At 40.5% G+C, this 19,665-nt stretch overlaps 1 protein-coding gene across 1 annotated transcript in view; it reads left to right on the forward strand.

Moving 5' to 3' along the window:
• BMPER (BMP binding endothelial regulator) overlaps positions 1-18,474 on the forward strand; it is a 148,155-nt gene extending 129,681 nt beyond the window's left edge. Inside the window, exons 14-15 of the mRNA XM_075143059.1 lie at positions 10,101-10,231; positions 16,553-18,474. Coding sequence (XP_074999160.1) covers positions 10,101-10,231; positions 16,553-16,734 — 313 coding nt within the window. The 3' untranslated portion in view covers positions 16,735-18,474. The remainder of the gene's footprint in view (positions 1-10,100; positions 10,232-16,552) is intronic.
• The last annotated feature ends 1,191 nt before the right edge of the window (positions 18,475-19,665 follow it).

Below are 19,665 nucleotides of genomic sequence, written 5' to 3' on the forward strand. Positions count from 1 at the left end.
CTGATGACAGTTCTGAGTCTTGGCTCTTGTGTTGTCAGTAGGAAAATCCCCATCAATTTCACTGGAGACACCGTTTCATCCACTGTATTTTCAGGCTCTGTACGGTGTTTTGCAATTGAGATCTTGCACTCAGGAAGGTTAAAGAACTGTGGTAGTATGCAGAGCTTCTACGTATGGAGTAGCAGGCTGAGTCAAACTGCCCAGAGACCAGAAACCAGGTCTTTGCCTCCTGGCTGGGTCCTGTATCACTATCAAACTGTTACGCTCACCCTCTCCCCCTGGTCTATTGAATCTTGAATGGGACTGCGGCAGCACTGCCGCTGTTTTAAGACAGACCTCCTCCGTGGGCAGGAGGACCTCACTGTTGGGATACCAGTGCGCTTGTGCCCACCAATGTCCACACGGTCTTGAGAGCATGCAGAGCAAAAGCAGAGGTGCTTGAGGAAATGTAAAAGCAGGAACTAAGTCTCCAGCATAAAGAAGGTCAGCCTTGCCTCAGTTAGGGCAACCATGCCCGGACCGCAGTTTTGTATTTGGGTCTTTGAACTCTGTCTAAATCATGCTTTATGTGCCTACGTCTTTGTATGTGGTCTGGGCCAGGACCACACAGGAAGCCATAAAACCAGGAACAAAGTGTTTTTTTGAATGTTTCAATTCAGGTAAGCTGGCTCTTATGCCACTTCTTGCAAGTCCTATTTTTAGCAGTTATCTTTGATGAAGAGCAAACAGGGAGACCTCTGAGATGAAATGCACTGTGAGTGTGTGTCAGGCTGGAAGGGTGGCACGGTCTGACTTTGCTGAAGTGAGATTTTGGCTCTTGGTTTGTAAAGGGAACAAGATGAGGAGGAAAGCTGTTTTCTAAGTAGCGGTCTCCTATCTGCTCTTTCCCTTGCTCTATTTCTTTCATATTCCATCTGGAGCCAGCAACTTTTTAAATGCTCTGCAGCCACCTAGAGGAAAAATATGCTTGATTGAAGTTAATTTTATATGAGTTAAGCCAGGGAGTGGGCTCTGCAGAGTTTAAGAATGTGAGTTTCTAAACTAGCCAGCCTGTTTATTATTGTATCACAAGACCTCCTTGGAAATATATACAGTGAATCATCATCAAAAGCTGAAGATAACTTCAGTTTATGTTTGCACTTTGGAAATATTTCCTGCTTCGTGTTCTCATTGTGCTTGTTATTGGATATGACATATTTTTATGACAGATAGCATAGCAGGGCCACGATATATTTTGTCAGTAGAGAGAAGGACATGATCTGTTTTGAATTTTTATTTTAGAAGATTTAAATCTTGTGTTATTTTATATGTCTATCTCATGACTATGGCAATATACTATTGGTATATCTACATGGTTTATGTTTCTGTAGTGCCATGACTTCAAAACCTCTCAATAATTTTTGAGGTTCTATCTAGGATGTTTATAAGCTCCTGAAAAACCTCTGGCTTTTCTCAGATGATGACTGTCACACAGAATACACTAATGAGCTCTCTGTCTACTAGAGTGAAAGCTGATGCAGTCATATTAGATTCATTTAGTCTATGCCATGTTCATTTGCACTGTATGAAACATAATAATAAAGTTTAACTGTTGATTGAAAGTACCACTTGAATGCTATAAAGTTAGATATTAAAACATGTCTGTCTTTTTGAAATTGAATTGAAATGACTGGTTTTTCCTCTCTCTAGATAAGATATGACAGTTCAGTCTCCACTTCTGCCTGAAGAACTGGAGACTGGGTGGACTCTTCTTTGAAAATCAAGTCTAGACATGGAGAAAAAGCTCAAATTTTATGTCAATTACATAATGCAAAAGTTAAAATGATGATGGATTTTCCATGGTAGCTATGCCAGAGAACACTGAAAATTCCATTACGATGGGGTGTCTCTGTTGTAAGGCAAATTCACATTAGCAGTGTAAGTCCTAAGCTAAGCGTGTGCACGCAGTGAATGGAAATGTAGAATACTAGTATGGATATTGAAAAGGTCCACTAAGACATCCTCCATTTCTTTTCCTCTCATAAGAAAGACTTGATATACACATCTGATGCGGTGAAGTAACTTGAATACTGCTGCATTATGTCAGAATGATCTGTAATGAGGAATCTTATTGGCTTAAGAAATTCAAAACAGGAAATTATGAAATTTTTCTAGCTTGTGGCTTCTGAGGGGAAATGATGGGGTTCTGGAGATACAAAGTAGGTCAATTTGGCCAAAACACTCTGCCATAGGAAATCAGTGATGAGCACATAGGCTGTAGACCTTAGGCCACTGGGCCTATGAAAGATGGGATTTTTGGTAGAAAATCCCTTAGGAGGTGACTTTCTTTCTGAACGTTAAACCCATGGAGCACCTAGAGTTTTTTTCACCAGAGAGCTTTGCATAAATGCATGATAAGCCGTATCAGGTAGCATTAGACATACTGCTACTGTAATCGTTACCAATTATGTGATGGATATTTGCAAGTGGATGACTGTGGATATTAGTTAACTGAAGAACTAACTGTCTCCAGAAACCAGGTTCTAGCTTTTGAACCTTCAGTGTCAGGTTCCAGGTGATACTCCGAAATTTGCTTCTGTATCTTTTTGTTGGTCCAAACTTTTTATTGCAAATGACCTCTTTATAATGAGGTTTCTGTTTCACTTCAAGGTATATGCTACACATGAACTCAAACTCAAACCACTTGAGCTCTCATGAATATAGATATTTATTTTAAATGCCAGTACTTTAAAGGTTAAACTCTGCACGGCCCAGCACAACTGAAACAGAAGAGAAGGTGAAAACTCTCTCCCACTTTCTGAAAGTGAGTGGGAGTGCAAGGGGTCAGCTCTTCCAGGGTTGTGGATGGCGTTTCCATATTCTGTTGGAGTTTCTTGAGTGAAAATCCACCCTCTCTAAAGGTGGCAAGTCAGCTGCTCAACTGTACTGTAACCTTCAGCTCTAGGAAATACTCTGAGTCATACCAGATGCTTCTTAGAGCCCAGCGTGGGACTTCATTGTCTTCCTCAGTCATGGTTCAGCTATTTCCCCATGGAGGGTTTTTAGCCAACCTTTCCATTCTCAGGACCAGAAAGAACATTTAAAGCCACAGACGCTTGTAAGTATCCAAGCACAAGATAGAAAAAGCCTACTTGACACATTAGTAGGAGAATTATTGTGAAGGAAGAAATAGGGAAGATTGCTGTGCTGTTTTGTTCTTTATTTGGTTCTTCCTTCTTCCCTCCTTTTAAGTACCTTTACCACTGCTACTACATATTCAGGGAGATTATAAATACGGTGTCAGGGTAGTACTGTCCTGAGAACTTTAATTTTATGCAGTTTTAGAAAATGTCCCAGAATGTTTCATTGTTCATTTTACCATATTCTTGTGGGTAATGTTGGTTAAGGCAATAAAACGCAATTCTGGCACAGCATGTCCTTTATATAAATGTTAAAAATACACATAGAACACTCTTTTTGGCATTTTCCAAAAGCTTTTGGATAAGACTTTTAGCAGCACGTTGTATAGGCTTGTGGTGATATTGTGCAGCACAGTATGCTTTTTCAGATGTCTACACGGACCTTCATTTATTCAGCGTCTGGAAAATACCATTTTTGCTTACCCTTTGTGAGGAAAGTATGGGTTCTGACTTTTTTAAAGGAGTTGGATATGCAAAGAAATCAAAATTGAATGGCTGTCTGTCTCTGCTGTGTTTGAAATTACCAACAATAATTACTACTTGCATTTAAAGCATCCTTTTCCCAAGTTGACTGAACTCCTCTAAATAACTGCTTTGGAAGGGTGCCTTGGCAAGGCAGGGATGGATATGGATATCTTGTGTGATTCTGTTTAATTATCTCTGAGTGCCAAGTCTATATCTGGAGCAGGAACAATGGCACTCAGAGTTAAATTAGGACTCTTCAATGCAGCTCTTGCCCTTTGGTGGAGTTGTGTATTTTATAATTTCTTTCTGCTTGGCTCCATGGGGCAATACATTCCAGGGTTGACTCAAATTTGCACAAAAATCGGGGATTGGGATGAAATTTGCACGCATGATTCAAATGCCTACTGCTGCAAACTCCTCCTCTGCAATCTGCCAAAAATAACTCTGATATTCTCAAGCATTATGGCCAATGCTCTCTTTATAGGAATGAGATTTCCCCATGGAAAGCATATGCCTGCAGTAGATTTGCTATGCACTGCTCACCAAAGATGAGCTGTGAGTTCCCTTTCTGCTCCCACATTCTTAGGGTTTTTTTGGAGCCAGTTCAGCAGTGTGGGAGTTCTTGTACCATGGGGGAGTCTCCAGTACAAAGCACCACTTTTTCTGGGCACTTTCCCACTTACTGGAAAAACAGGTCAGGCCACTGATGATTTAATTTTGTTATGGACGCCTTGATCAGATCCCCAATTTAAGGCATGTTACCATTGTTATGATGTGTGGGAAAAGCACAGAGGGAGTACAGATATAGTTACCTGGTCTTGGAAGGAACAATCCTTGAAAATGACTGCCTGTGCTGCATGAAACAGTCTGTTCCCCAGGCAAGTGCTTTGAACAAATACTTAATAGATGTAAGGGCTTCTGTGTTTTCAGCAGCCTCCAAAATTATCTTCCTCACAAGTTATTTGCTGCTTTTGCATTAATACTAGTAAATTCTGGAGAAAGAGAGAATGATCTCAAGCCTCTGATCTCAAGCCTCAAAGCCACAAAAAGCCTCCAACTCTACATACCATGCTTCAATACTTCAGTAAGATTAAACATGCACATATAGACAAGAGAGAGCTTGCGATAGCAACGGCATGAGCCTTTCCATTAAACATTGGAATATGGCTCATCTTCTCATCTTCTTACTTTGTGAAATGACTTCTCTAACTGGGGCCATAAATAATGGCAAGTCATTGAAACTTTGTAGGAAAAACAGCCCATAGTTTCTTGTAACAACATAACTACTGACAGAAGCCATCAGCTTTTATTTTTCCTGTAAAGGAAGAGAAAGGAGGTCTAATTTTGGATCAGGAAAAATAAATCCTGAGTGTTGTGCTGCTGAACTGTGAGCACTCCGGTGTGATTATGGGAATCCAAACTGGCTTTTGTGGAGAGAATGGCTATTTTCATAACCAGTGCTAAATTAGGCCAAGCTTGTACTAAAACTCTGATTTGGCATACCCAATAAGAAGTTATCCCAAGAAGTCTGTCTCACAGGATGGTGGGGCTGGAAATTAATCCTCCTCTCTAGGCAGATGACCCTTCAGGCTTTGGAGTTTGCAAGTGTACAGCTTACTCCAGGTACAGAAGACAAACCCCTTCACTGCCTGATGCCTCTTCACATACATAAAATCTATGTAGTCATGCACTATCTCTAATTGCTTTTGTAAAGTCTGTTGAGACCTACTGGTGGAAGGAGGAAGATGTTAGTGTTTTCCATCTGCATAGAGCTACTTCTTGAAGGTGAAGGTGCATTGAAAAATGCACTACATCACACTCCTGTTGTGAAATGTGGAAAAAAAAATGCAAAAAGAAACAGTCCCTCCTAAAATGGCTGGCTCTGGTCTTGGATTTGTGTGTACTGCAAAGGAAAAGGAACTGCTGATGTTCAGCAAGTGAACATCTGCAATTTCAATCCCGTGTGGCACGGACTAAGGCTGTAGGATTCGTTGCTGTGATCTTTTCTTCTTCTTCTTTTTAATAGTCATGTAGCACAGGACTGGGTTCTTTGCCCTTTGTGGGACTTGGAGACTTTCCATGGTTTAATGTGAAAAAGGGCTGTTGCTGAAGGAGTGTACTCATCCAGTTCGCTTTGAAGATGTGGCAGCAGAGTGTGTGTGTGTGTTTGTCTCCTTCAAGGGTGTGTCCCACAGCTGCCAGATGCCTTCACTTTCATGGATTTCCCCTTGCAACAGTTTGTGATTATACACACCCAATTAGCGCTATCTCTGACACACACCCTGCAGGCAGCATAGACAGCATCAAAAGGAATCACAGTGAGGCACTTGGTACCAGTTGAGGACTGAGAGGATAGCTGTGCTCCAGTACTTATTTGGAGCAGGGACTCCAGATAAAGTGCACCATCACAATCGAATGTTTTTTAGAAATGTATATATGCCCTTAAAAGAAATGTAATTTTCTTTCGGACCACAACATCATTGCATGTCTATATGATTTCACTGAGGGCAGAGCTAAGGCTGCCTGAAGTATCTTGTGTGTATTTCCATAGCCGGTAAAATGGCTTCATTTTGTAAGTAACTTGCACTGCAGTCTTCCTGTGGGATTATTTCTATATGACTATAATGTTTTGATGTTTAAGCTTCGGATATGTATTCTCAATTTTACTTCATTTAAGCAAATGTTTTGGTCTTGGTAAAGAGTCACAATACCTTGGAAGACCCAAAGTCTGTGTTAGTGTGCAGTATGGTAACTAACTTGTCACGGCTTCATTATCGGCATAATTCCAAAGTTTTACTAAAAGCGTATTTTTCTGTTGTTTGAACAGTCCAGTCAGATTAGAGTACAGATAAGCCTCTGCATACATGCAGTTAGTGTCACCGAGTCTATTTATCAGATTCAAAGGAGGAATGAAGAGGAGGCAGAATCTGGGGTAGCAGAGAATAATTTTTGAACTGTATCAATCACTGAAGGGGGTAAAAAAAAAAAACTAAGGACATACCAAAGATTTTTGCAAGGGGAAAGGATTAGGACAGCACACATGAATCAGTTTTTAAATTTACGTAGTGAAGCATTCCGTAGTAGTCCTCTAATAAAACTGTAACAACAACAACTGTGAGAAATGTAATTAAATGCAAGAAGTAAAAACATTCTGAAAAAAATGAAGACCCAAAGTCAAAGCCCATGGGCCATCGCCAGCTCTCCTTCACTAGCCAGCACCCAGAGGACTGACATAATTTGCTTCCGGTCCTTTCCCAGAACTGCCCTTTGACTCGCGCGGTGGCTATGAAACAAACCACGTACCTGCTCCCTGCTGATTTCAGAAGTGATATAAAAAGACCCCTTCTCCCCCGACTGCCAATCTATCTAACTACAATTGATATTAATGCATTAAACTTGCCAGCAAGGAATTTCATTAGGAAAAAAAAGGTGGTTTTATTTTGATTGACGAGGCTTGGAAGCTGTGAATATAGTTTCCTTTACTCTCATTTTTCATTTAACCTTAATTAATTAATTAATTAAACCTTACAAATAATTAGCAATTGTAATTCATTAATAAAGCCGCCACAATCTGATGATTGCTCCTCAGCCAAGCCTAGGGCTTGAGCCCAGCACCTGTCACCAGGATTAAACACTTCAGGAAAATAAAAATTACACAAGCAATTAGGTGTGTAATGAATCAGAGGATTGTTTGTGTTGCATATGGCATGCTACCTTCCTTAGTGGACACCTGTGCTGAACACTGTAGCAAACAGTGCTGATCCCAGCCAAAGTGGAGATGTTTCACTCTGGAGCCTGTCTGGATGTCTAAGGCCATTTCAATGCCAAGGGCTAATGGTGTCGCGTCGCTCATGTGCATGTCTCTGCACCCTCAAAGAGTGTGGCTGCTCTCCTGCAGACTGGGAACGGTGCCCTGGCCTCCCTAATCCCCTAGACCATGGCCAGGCTTTGTCAGGGTGAGTGCTAGCCTTGTCACGAACATGTTAATGAGTAAAAAGACTGGGTGATTGACAGTGAGCTTGGAGATTTCCTGACCTGACGCAAGTGCAGGAGGCGGCATCCCCCTCTGAGTGATGGTAAAAAAATGTATTTATGCTTTAAAAAGCAGAGGAAGCACCTCAGCTTTAGGTTTTTATAATTTCTAAGGCAGGACGTTAGTGAACATGTAGCCAACCTGGCATTGGCAAGCATCCCTAAACATTGCAGCATTAATAATAACTAAATCTGAGTGGAGAGCAGTAAAATGTGATTGATAAAGGAGGCTAGCACAGAAACAAAAAGATGATGAAATGGTATCTTGATAATGGACTCTGTGGAGATTATTACAGACTCTCTTTGTGATAATAATTTGCTGCAGTAGCAAACAAGCATCTACTTCACTGTAAAATGAGACATACACCTCCTAACTGGTGTGGGGTATATGGAGCAGTGTCTGCTGCAGGGATGCTAGCAAGAGATCACAAACACATTGTGGCCAAAGGAAACAGTGTAAAGTTATTTAGTGTGTCACGTAAAAAGGTGACCCTTTGTGCTTATACAAGGTCTTTTATCAGCTAACAACATCGAACAATGCCAAGGATGTTGTGCTAATCTGTTCCTTGCAGCCTATCAGCTGCGATACTCATACAGCAACATCTGTTACTGCGAAAGATGTAAAGGGACCTACCGCAGAACTAAAGCGAAATAAAATTACATTGTCCCTAGAAAGGAAAGTTATTTGAAATGAAAACCACTGGACTGTAAATACAAACATGTTATATATTGATCCAAAGCAATTCTGTTTATCCATAGTACATATATATTGGTAAATGCAGGACAGGTAACCTTTTTACGTTAGTATTTTGTTGCCTATTTGTCACAATGAATTTTTAGGTAATTTCATGTTGGGGGTCCAATGAGAGTAAATGATTAAAAGCTCATGGAAATGTCAAGCAGAACTGTCAGGTATTACCATAGGAATGGTCACTGCAATAGCCAGTGACTCTGGCAAGGGGAAATACTCCTCTTTAAGGGGCACTGTTGGATATGCAGAAACAAGCTTGTCTGTGTTTGAAGGGCCACTGATCCTCTCTCCTAGTTTTGAATAAGGGATTCCCAATGACTCTAAAGTATTGTATGGGTATTAGGGCTCCTGATTACTTTGACTGAGGTGCTTGCACCTTTTCCAAGCTCTTACCTATTCAGCTATGGGCAAAGTTTCTGGAAAATTAAGCCTATATCCATCCTTTTCCTATAGGCAATTGAATTTTTGGTCCACAGCAAGAGCAATTAAGATGGAGAGGTCGTTTTTTACTTCAGCCCTTGATCTTTCTGGAGGATTTGTGCCTCTTACAAACATTGCTTTGTCCTCTCAGGAACGGAGAAGTCCCTGAACGTGCATGGAGCAGGGGGCTCTTGCCCATTGACACCCAAGGTGCATGCACAGAGCACCCTTAGTGGAAAGCAGAGGAACTGAGGGCATGATTTTCAGAGGGCCGAGTATGTCTTCCCCGCACCTTGTCCCTGCCTTCTAATGATTCCACTCGGAGCAGTAGATACTCGGCATTTCTGAATTTGCATTGCTGCGTTTGCAGAAGCGTCTAAGCATTTTGCTTAAGCAGAAACTGCCGACTGCAAATCCGCCGGCTCTTGCCAGTTGTATTTTAGGTCTGTGCCAAATGGGCACACGTTCTGGATGAGCTAACTTGAAATGTAGTGGTGACATACGCAGTAGCAGTTTCACTTAGGGCCATGTTAGCAGCTTTGCTCCCTGCCATGTTTTGTGGTGATTCCATCTTATGCAATGGAAGAAGATGGTGGTATTAAAAAGTGCCTGGGGGATTTCCTAGCATGAGAACCGCTCAGTTATACTGAGCATCACCCCTGCTCCTTTGGAGTCTCTTGAAGTCTGGCATTTAGTAGTGATGCTGCTGAGAAAACAGGCATATAGCTATTTTGCAGCCTTCAAAGCGGGGAGAGGCTGGAGGTAACCTGGAGAGAAGGCACCATTTCTGATCCCTTGCATGGAAGGGCATGTGCTCATTACCTGCAAAAGTCATCCACTTAACACTGCTGCTATTATATTTGGTAAAATTATTAAATTTTTACTTTCTAGGGAATAAGAAAGAAGTCTTTATCTTGTGTTGACACAACATTGTTGCAAAAATGGAGTTTGCCTTCTACCACTGTGGTCCCAGTCCTCCCTGCCTGACGTTTCTTGGGTCTTCTTCTCACCTCCCTGTTTCTGTGTGGTTCTCTCCCTGGTGCTATTGAGACTTCTCTGCATCAGAGCAGCACATCAAAAAAGAGATGAGCCCTTGGGATGTGACAGCAGAGATGCTTTTAACTTTCTTGCCGTTTAGCACTAGTTGCTGTGGTGTTGAACTCCATGTGACTGGAAAGTAAACAACTCCAAATCTCAGACAGATATCTGCCAAAGCTTTCCTTGCTTATTTGTTTTGGGTCTTTGTTCTGCAGGTCCTGTGTGACAGACATGTGCGAGTGCCCGGTCCATAAAAACTGCTACTGCGAGTCATTCCTGGCGTACGCCCGAGCCTGTCAGAGGGAAGGGTTGAAAGTCCAGTGGGTAGCAGAGCAGAACTGTGCAGGTAAGCATTTTGGGACTGCTTCTTTGTAAGCCAGTGCATAGACTAATAGGCTACTATCCTTTTACTGGTGGAGGAGGATCAAAAATCAACCAGCTAGAAAGGACTGGGATTGCACCAGCAGGGAAGCTGCATTCTGAGTTATGGAGAAAGACCTTACCAGGAAAGATTTTCAACCATCAAATATTAGAAAAGTTTATTTCGCTGCAAAACTTTTCACCTCTAATGCCACCTATCTTAATTTTATGTACTTGCAGGAAGAAGTACATGGCTTTTTCTTTCAGAATATGTAAACAGTTGATTAGAGATAATGCTTAAACTCCTTTGACCGCCTGTTAAAATACAGATATGTTTCCAGAGACAACATGCATATATGATTGCAGTAGGGAAGAAGAGAAAATGTATTTAATGGGAATATTAAAATGCAAGCCTGCATTAATTTTGGTACTTGGACCAGATTCCCTGTGTGATTAGGACTGCATTAATTGCAAGTAATTGTGAGTAATTGTTTCCATGAGAAGTGGTAGCCTGTGGTCATGGGCACTTGAAGTAAAATGCAATATTGCAGATGAATATTTCCCCTGATGACGGTCTCATTAATTTAGGACATTCTATAATAGCATCGATTTGCCTGGAAATGTATTCAGATTTATGTAAAGCAATTGACAGTAGTTGGAAAAAAAAATGAGAGAAGGATACTCAGTGCTGGTCAAAGAGCTATTACCCTGTGGTCCATTTTGGTGATTGTGTGTGGCTCAGGGTCTACTCTCTCAACTTCAATTTCCTTTTCTGTTGAAGGCATGATAGCAGCGATGGGTGACTGACAGAGCAAATTACATTTGATTGACTGTTCCCAAAAGGCTCATGTTTTTTCTTACAAAGGAACAGAACAATCCAAACAGGGTGTCACTAAGTGAAAGCCCTAATCAAGGATGTGGTCTCAGACAGCACTAATAACATATGTAATTTTAATCTATTGATCTGGTAGCAGATCCATGCAGAAACAAGCACCCTGACTTTTTTTTTTTTCCTGACCAAAGCACTTCAGACTGAGACCTCACTGTGGCAGACGATGTAAAAAGAATAAAAACTCCAGACCCTGCCTGAAGGAGTTTATACAAGTGTTGGCATATCACGACTTAATTAATTGAGGCTTCTTTTCACAATTTTTTCTGTCATTTTACCAAAGACAAGGAAAGTTTCTAAGGCAAAACCAGTCCTTGAGTGAGCATTATGAAGGAATTTAAACACACATCTTCCATTAAAGCTAATGAAGTGTTTAAATCCACCCGAATTTTTTAATCTTAGTGCAGACTTCTAGAGGGAAAGGGGTAATCTTGTTAAGCAGAAAATATAGATGAGCTGTATATGGTCAAATACCCTCAAAACACTTACTTAAGCATCCAATGTCAAACAAATAGCACTATCTTCTACAGTAAATCGTATGGTAAGCATTAAATTAAAGTGCATCCACTGCACTCCATCTGTTACCAGTGGACAGCATTAAGATTTTAACTTACTTTTTTCTCCCCAAAACTTATAGTTACAATTATTGTGTCCTAATTATGGATAAAAGTTCCTGGGTATGAAACAATATATCCGTAATAAAACTTTAGCTTTCTGTGACTTTCATTTCCTGCTTGACATTTCATAGCTGGTGGGATACTTGGAAGAGCTGTGTTCTGATGAAAATGGAGTATACTTATTAGTAAAGTCAGGTTTTAATTATTCTTTTGTGTGTTATAAAACTAGATCTTGTGTGGTTGCCAGTTCCTCTACCCTGACTGCTGTACGCTTAGCTCATTTTTATAATCTTTAGAAAGCTTATGTTGTCTGGAGGGCCAGCCAAACAGGATACTCAGGAGGCTGAATTAAATGTCCTGTTCCCTACATGCTCTTCCTCCTCCCCCAGTGCAGCAGCGTATCCTCCTCTAAAATACTGCTACTCAAGGTTTGCTGTCCTTTGAGGTTGGCTTGGTGAGGGGAATGTCAGCTGTCATTTAACCGGAGGGGTGAAGAGAAGAAGCTAATGAATAAGGAAAATGGTTAGGTAAGAAAGGATTGGTGAGATCCGCACGGGAACTGAGAGGGTTTGGAAAGGAATATGGGTTTCCATGGGAAGTAGTGGGGAGTAAGACCTGTTAGGATGGGCACAAGAAGAAATATGATGTGTGAAGAAGAAGAAAAAAAAACAGGAGAGCCAGCATGAGGGAAAGAAGAAATAAGAGAAAGTGATACGTGCAAGAGGGAAAAGAAAGGATACAAATGGAAGGAAGGGGTTTGAAAAGGAAAGGAGAGAGAAAAAAGATTTTTTTTAGCCCAAGACGGGCTAAGCAAGCAGTTTATAAAGTGCAATTAAGTAAACTGAAATGGTGAAAGAGCTTGGGCCATAGTAATTTAACACTGAATTTCTGAGGGCACAGAGAGAAAGAAGACTCAACGATGGCAGATGGCAATAACTCCCTGCCGTGGGCATGACTACGCAGGCAAGAAGAAAATGCAGTATAATAAAGTCTAAAGTGCACATGGTAGCACTGATGTGCTGACATGCTCCAACAGCTTCATAAAAAGTGAACAATTTTCTCCTTTTCCTATGTGATCGGTTGAACTAGAGGAGGATAAGCGTCTCTTGGATTTTGACCCTTCTCTCCTAGGTCACCTCTTCTCTGCCTTGGAATTTTCTGGCCAAAGTTACTGTTCTTTCCTGTTATATGTTGCTTTCCTTTGATCGCTTTATTCCATGTGAATATGTATCAGAAGGCTATTCTGACTTTTCAGTGGAAACTCATTAAAAACTGAAAGTTGAAAAGATTAACACAAATGTATCATTAAAAGGTCAGTGCCCAGATCTATTGCCTTCTACTATGTTAGAAGGAGATGTTGTGAATTGCAAGCACCACGAGTGACATTCAGTTTGAAAGTCCTACAAAACACCTCGAAAGCCCAAACTATGCAACACCAACAGAAGAAGCAGGATGATTCATTGATGCACAAATATTAGCTCAGAAATTTCTGTGGAATCAGATTTACCAGCTATCATTCACCAAGGGAATCCTTCAGCAGCTCCATGTTAGGTATTTTGGCTTTTGTTTGTTGGGGAACAAGAATTCCTCCTAAATAATTATGGCCATGTCTACAAAGACAGGCGCAGACAGATACAAGCCTTCTCTGTGAAACTGCCAAACTGGCTGGAATAAACCAGCTCTGGTCTGAAAACTGTATAGCCTTATTAGGCAGGGTTTATTAGCTCAGGCACAGTGCTGTATTTATGTGACTCTATGGCTTCTGGACTAGAGCTGGCTATCATCCCGCCAGCTCAGAAAGTGGTCTGAGGAAGCTCACATCTGTCATGCCAAACACATGTTCTAGAAGAGTGGAAAAATCCTGTTGGGACTGGTAACGTTGCAAAAAGCAGTATTATTAGTAACTTTTGTACTTTGGGGTTAGGTTTTTGATTTTTTTTTGCTAGTGCACTAAGGAAGTTATTACTAACAGAGCTCAGTTCTTTAAGAGAGGAATTTGCCTTAAAAGACGGGTGCAAAGGCATCACTTCTGTTTTCCATGTTTACATGGTACTGATTCATTTCAGCAGTCCCTGGGAAGCCTGCTGCAGAATGTCTTTATTTTTATTTTTTAAACTGTTGATGAAGTGGAATGTTCTGGATCAATCACACCACATGTTAACAACTGAAGCACTCAACAATAAAAACCATCCAGGGAACTTAAACAGCAGCCATTGTACTTTTCTGATTTTTCCCTTGACAGCAAGTTAATAATGCCATTATAGGCTGCCTACAGCAGAAAATAAAGTCATCATATCTTCTACATGGCATCCTCTGAAGGAGAAGGAGGTGTTTTGACATACCACATCCACGGGTGGTAGAGCAGGGCTGGGGAGTACTTACAGATGCCACGGCTGGCAAGGGCAGCCTATAATATGTTCTCATTTGCTCTGCGGCAGCGATGAGGGAGTGGAAAGGAGACCCAACCTTCCTCAAACACACCGGCTGAGGCACCAAACAGAGCTCAGGTGGAACGAATGGGCCGCCTATTACTGCAGTAAAGCTTTGTGGGATAAAACCTGTGCAGCCTAAAAACTGAAGCTTACAGACCTTTCCACATGGAAACTGCATGTACTGAAGCCTAATGTTTCAGTTTGCGGTTGGTCAATTAGAGATCCTTTGAAGGGAAACTCATTTTCAGAGAGGAGGGACAAAAGCTTCTAGTAAACACCCCACTTAAGATAATTCACGTTGTGTGTGGACAATCACTGTCTGTCTTTGTACATCTTGGTCTACTTTTCTAGACAGTTAACACATTGTTTGCAAAGCTCCTGGGAGTTCCGCACATTTTCGTCTCCTCTCTTATAGAGATTCAATCTCTATCCTTAACACACTACGTAAGTGCAGAGTTTGCTGTGAATCTAACATTTTACTGTACACGCAATATTGCTTGCATGTTTTTTCCCACCTACATTTCCTGTTTCATTTAAATTTCATTTTAGTTATTCCTTTTGTTTGTTCCTTCTTTAATGTGCATGAAAGTTACAATGCAGAGCAAGATAGAGATGTAAAGCTGGAAAAAAGTTCTCAAAAGATCTATGCCCACAAGCAGAATAAGCCTATCCTGAACATTGCTGAAAGATGTTTTTTCCAACCTATTCAAAAATGATGTTCAGTAAAAGATGTCTCAGAGAGTTTATAGGTAGCTTGCTCCGGTGCTTTCTCATGCTTAAAGCTAGAAAGCTTTTTTTTTTCCTCATATCTACCTAATATCTAATATCTGTCTAATATTCAGCTGTTGATTCTCTGTAAATCCAGGGTCATTTCATATACACATAGATAGATACAGATAGATTTTGTACTACACCTTGTTGGGATGAAAGGAGCCTCTTTTTGAAAACTCCATTGCCAGATGCTGCCGGGCAATATTACAGCAATTTTTTTACTAGGAAAAACTCCTCAAACTCTTTTCAAAGGATCCATATCTGTGCCCTGAGAATGCATTGGATTTGGATGCATTCTTGCCAGAATTCCTTCTTCGGGGCTGCTTTTCATATACATATAAATGCCATAAAATGCATAAGAAGTAAAACCTGCAAGAAGCTGATGCTGTTTTGAAGATCACTTTGTTACTGGTGAAGAAGAACCCCTTAAATTTATGATGCCTTAGCACTAAGACTTCCATCCTTGTGATACACTCTTATACATATTTAATCAATTTATTTCTGCCTATTTTCTCTTTATGAATAATAACAGTACTGTAATGGCACTGTAAGGCCAATTTTCACAACAGAACAGCATTCTTCTGTTCATAACAGAACTGTTCTTTAAAAAATCTGGACCTTCACGCCCTCTCAAAATGGAAGAAACCTTCTTAATGCAACCACCTCTCTGTAAACAGCAAGAGATGATTCTGGATGCTTGAGAGTCCCTTACCATCTATAAACTATTTTATCAGTACTTGTTTTTGCCATCAGCACAGCCATTTGAAAGAATAACAGGCTTTTATTTGCTATCGAACCATGTAGTATTCTCCGTAGTAAAAAGGCAGGATATAAAATGTTAAGAGTTTAAATATTGATCTGGAGGGGGTATAGTGCTTTCAGCTGAGCCCTCGGTGGTCTCTTACGTTGGAAATGCATTGAACTGTCAACTACATAAATCAATGAATAGATACTGGAATCATTAAGTACAAGAATCCTCGTTCTCAGTGATCCCTTGGCAAAATCATATAAAGCATGGAAATAATTGATTTTTTAAATTTTTTTTTGTTTTAGAAATGGTGCTGCTGAATTAACAACATTGCTTTGATTTGCTGCAATATGCAATATTGAAAGTATAATCTTAGGAATAGAAAGTCCGATGTGGTGAATGACCCTCCTTTCTCTTGTTCCTTCTGTAGGAGTGGGACTGATAATAACTGTCCTTGTAAATGTTTCAGAAATCTTTGATAAAAGGCATTGTAACAAATAAATAAACAATGTTAACCCGTAAATATAAAGCATAGATCTGCTTATAGATAGAAACCTTGCCAAAGCTTTATATACTGTCAGCTGTGTTAAAACTCTTAAAAAGTTCAAGACTGCTAGGAACTTGATACCTTTTTGATTAGGAATTTTGCTACCTTTATATTTGTGATGTACAGTAGTGTTGCATTTAATGTGGTGGAATCTCTTTACAAATATTTTTTTCCTCAAGATGATCGCCATACCAAAATGTGCTTTTTGATATTCGCAGTTGAAACCAAGCAATACAGATATGTAACTTTCCTTGTGGGACTCTCTATAATATGCATATTTTTTTCCTTTTAACTGCCTTTCAGCAACCCAGTGTAAACACGGTGCAGTTTATGATACCTGTGGTCCAGGATGTGTCAAAACATGTGACAACTGGAACGAGATTGGCCCATGCAACAAGCCCTGCGTTGCAGGGTGCCACTGTCCAGCAAATTTAGTTCTTCACAAGGGAAGATGCATCAAGCCAGTCCTGTGCCCACAGCGATGACATTAATTCTCTTTCCGCGGACACTAACGCGGGTGGTCACCGACCCCTTTGATGCTCACAGCCAGTGAAGGACTCCAGCTATTTGTGTGCAGATTCTGCAAAGTACATGTCTACTCACAGAGTGTAAATATGCTCCTGTGTGTATATTTATGTGTGTTTATGTATACACACGTGGCACCTAGAAAGATATGTGTGTATGTAGATACACATATCTATACACAAGTGCCCTAAACGTAAGTACAACCCATATATTTATATATATGTCCATACACACAAATATACATCATTTCTATATATCATAGAAGGATGAATTATTATATGTATATTTTTTGCTATAAAGTTTATGTATTATTATTTCTAGGACCCTGATCTGTAAGTCATTGTATAAATAAACCAGGTGTTTTTAATATAATATAGTGGCATGAAAAGATTGGATGACTTTGCCATTGCATAAGTTTGTCGTTTCCAAGGAAACTTTTCTAGGGCCATAGTACTGCCAGACTGGATTAGTTTCAACACAGAACCTGGATTTACAGTTGTACAGGAAACACATTTCTCTGGAGATGGAGGATTTATCTAGGAATATTTCATGCGTACCTTAGAGCTGCATAGTGATTGGTGACAGTGCTTAATCAGGCAGAGAAAGCTGGGGATCGGCTTTTATGCTTTACTGAAATAACTGTGCAAAAGGATTTCCAAAGCTGGTTGGCCAGCTGCCAGCATAGAGATATTTCGTTCTGGAATGGCACCAAAAAGTCAGGGGCCAGATTTTCAAACGTGTTCAGCACCCAGCAGCTCACTTTGAAAATTTGACCACTTCCCATTTCATATCCTAATGCCCCGTCTCTGTTGTTGTGTTTGGCAGTAGCTGTGAATACACAATAAGTAGCTTGAAGAAAATATTCATGTACATATTAGCCCCGTTAACATGTTTGAAACTGCTGGGTTTGTTTCATATTTCCCCCAAATATTATGCAGAAAGCAAATCCCACTGTGAATTGGAGTGTTTGATTTCAGTGTGCCTTCAAACATGAAATAATGCCGGGTTTAGTAACTCATTCAATTTATCAGCATGGTTTAGAAGAAAGACAAATTCACCCCACCAAAAAAACAGTAGAGAATGTCAAATGCTAATTGGAGAACTGGAATTTATTTCCTTACTGGTCTTTTGCTTGAGGTTTACGAACATGTGGGCTCTGTGAAGTTTGCATGACTTTTGAAGTCTCCCAGGGGAGAAGCAATAATATGGGATTTCATTAGAAACTGTTAAAAAAGCCATACAACTTTCTCAAGCCTGAAGGGAGGGGGGGCTATTTTTCTTCCACTGGAAAACCTCTTGTAGAGCCTGATGGAACGGTCTCTGGAGATGACAGAAACCTTTGGGCATCTGATTTAGGTTTATAATGAAGTAATATCCTCCCACACAGCTACTTCCATTATGCCTTGCATTGAAATTGCACATTGTAATGCTTTGAACAATTTTCTCCTTTAATTCTTCACTCTCCAGGAAGTTTCGCAGGGTCTGAGTTTACAGTGAGTGAGTGGGTGCAACACACGTGGGTTATACGACCTGCCTGCGATCCCGTCCTAGAGGAAGATGCTGAGTGAGCCTGGTTAGCTTAGGCACCATACTATCCAAAATGCTGCAGCACCACAGTGTTAAAAAGAGGTGGGCAAATAATGCCAGGAGTGTTCCACGGATGTTTATCCAAATCTTAAATAAACTCAGCTTGATCTTTTTATGTCCCCTTTGTGTTCGTTTCTCGGAACAATCAAATAATTTGGTTTTACTGGCAGAGAGGGTTTCGAAGCCACATACACAAGTGCACTGGGAAGCAGAATTGCAAATGTGCAGATCCCATCAGAGCAGGAAACTAAAAGAGTTTTATGTGGCTCATGTGATAATTGAATGGCAAAGCTGAAATTTAGAACAATTGCAGTTGGTCCAAGGAGTTAAAGCATAAAATGGCAGTCATTAAAATAATTTAAAGCATCAGTTAGACTGAAGAATATTTCAGCCTGTGAGCTTTCGATGCTGAGATATGGGGTCTAAGCCATTAAAAAGGTTATTTGCCGAGCTCTAGTTTAGGATAGATTTTCATTACTTACCACTCAGTGTTTCCAAAATAAAAATACTCGCAAAATGAATTGCACACATGAACGGTGTATAGAGCTGTCCTTCCCTTTTCTTCTTCTGACTGACGAAGGTGAGTGAAAGGTGAAGGGAGAGCCCTCCAGCTCTCTCAGTCCATTGATCGCATTCAAGCAACACTTAATTGACACCAGGTGAAGAGGTGACTCAGTCTATCTGTAGGATGAACTCCATTTTTAAATCTTAAAATGGTTCAGTTTGAAACCTGAACTACAGGTCATCTCAAAATGAGGACTCATTCCTCGGTTTAGCTTTTTCACATCCGCCTAATTAAGGGTAGCCCCCTGCTTTTTGCTTTAGTGATGTATACTGAGGAAGAAAGGAATGTAGTTTTACCTCTAAGCTGTCTGATTGTGCCCTTATGGTGCTGTAGAGCTTTCTCCTCCAAACTCCGCAGTTTTCAAAGCAACAGTAAGGGCTGTCATCTGCTCAGTTCACATATACAGCCTAAGGTAAAGGAGTTCTGCTTTTCTAGAAATTGCCCCCAAGTTTCAACTTGGCACAGATTTTATATCCATATCTGTAGTTACCCTGTGCCCAACCGAGCTATTCAGACCAGATCAGTCCCAGCTGGGGCTGTCTCAGTCCACCCTCCTGTTTGCCTCTCTTCTTCTAGGCTTTTCAAAAGCTTAAAGTCTAGCCCAATAACATCAATAACAGCATTACCACTGGCCTCATAGAGTTTGGGTTGCAGCCCATCTTCCTCCTTAGTGCAGCATTCTTTCTAATTCTGCTGTCTTGGCTCATGAAATATTACCCTTAGGATGCTAGGGCTCATG

Source organism: Calonectris borealis, chromosome 2 (genome assembly GCF_964195595.1).
Source record: "Calonectris borealis chromosome 2, bCalBor7.hap1.2, whole genome shotgun sequence".
Classification (NCBI taxonomy): domain Eukaryota; kingdom Metazoa; phylum Chordata; class Aves; order Procellariiformes; family Procellariidae; genus Calonectris; species Calonectris borealis.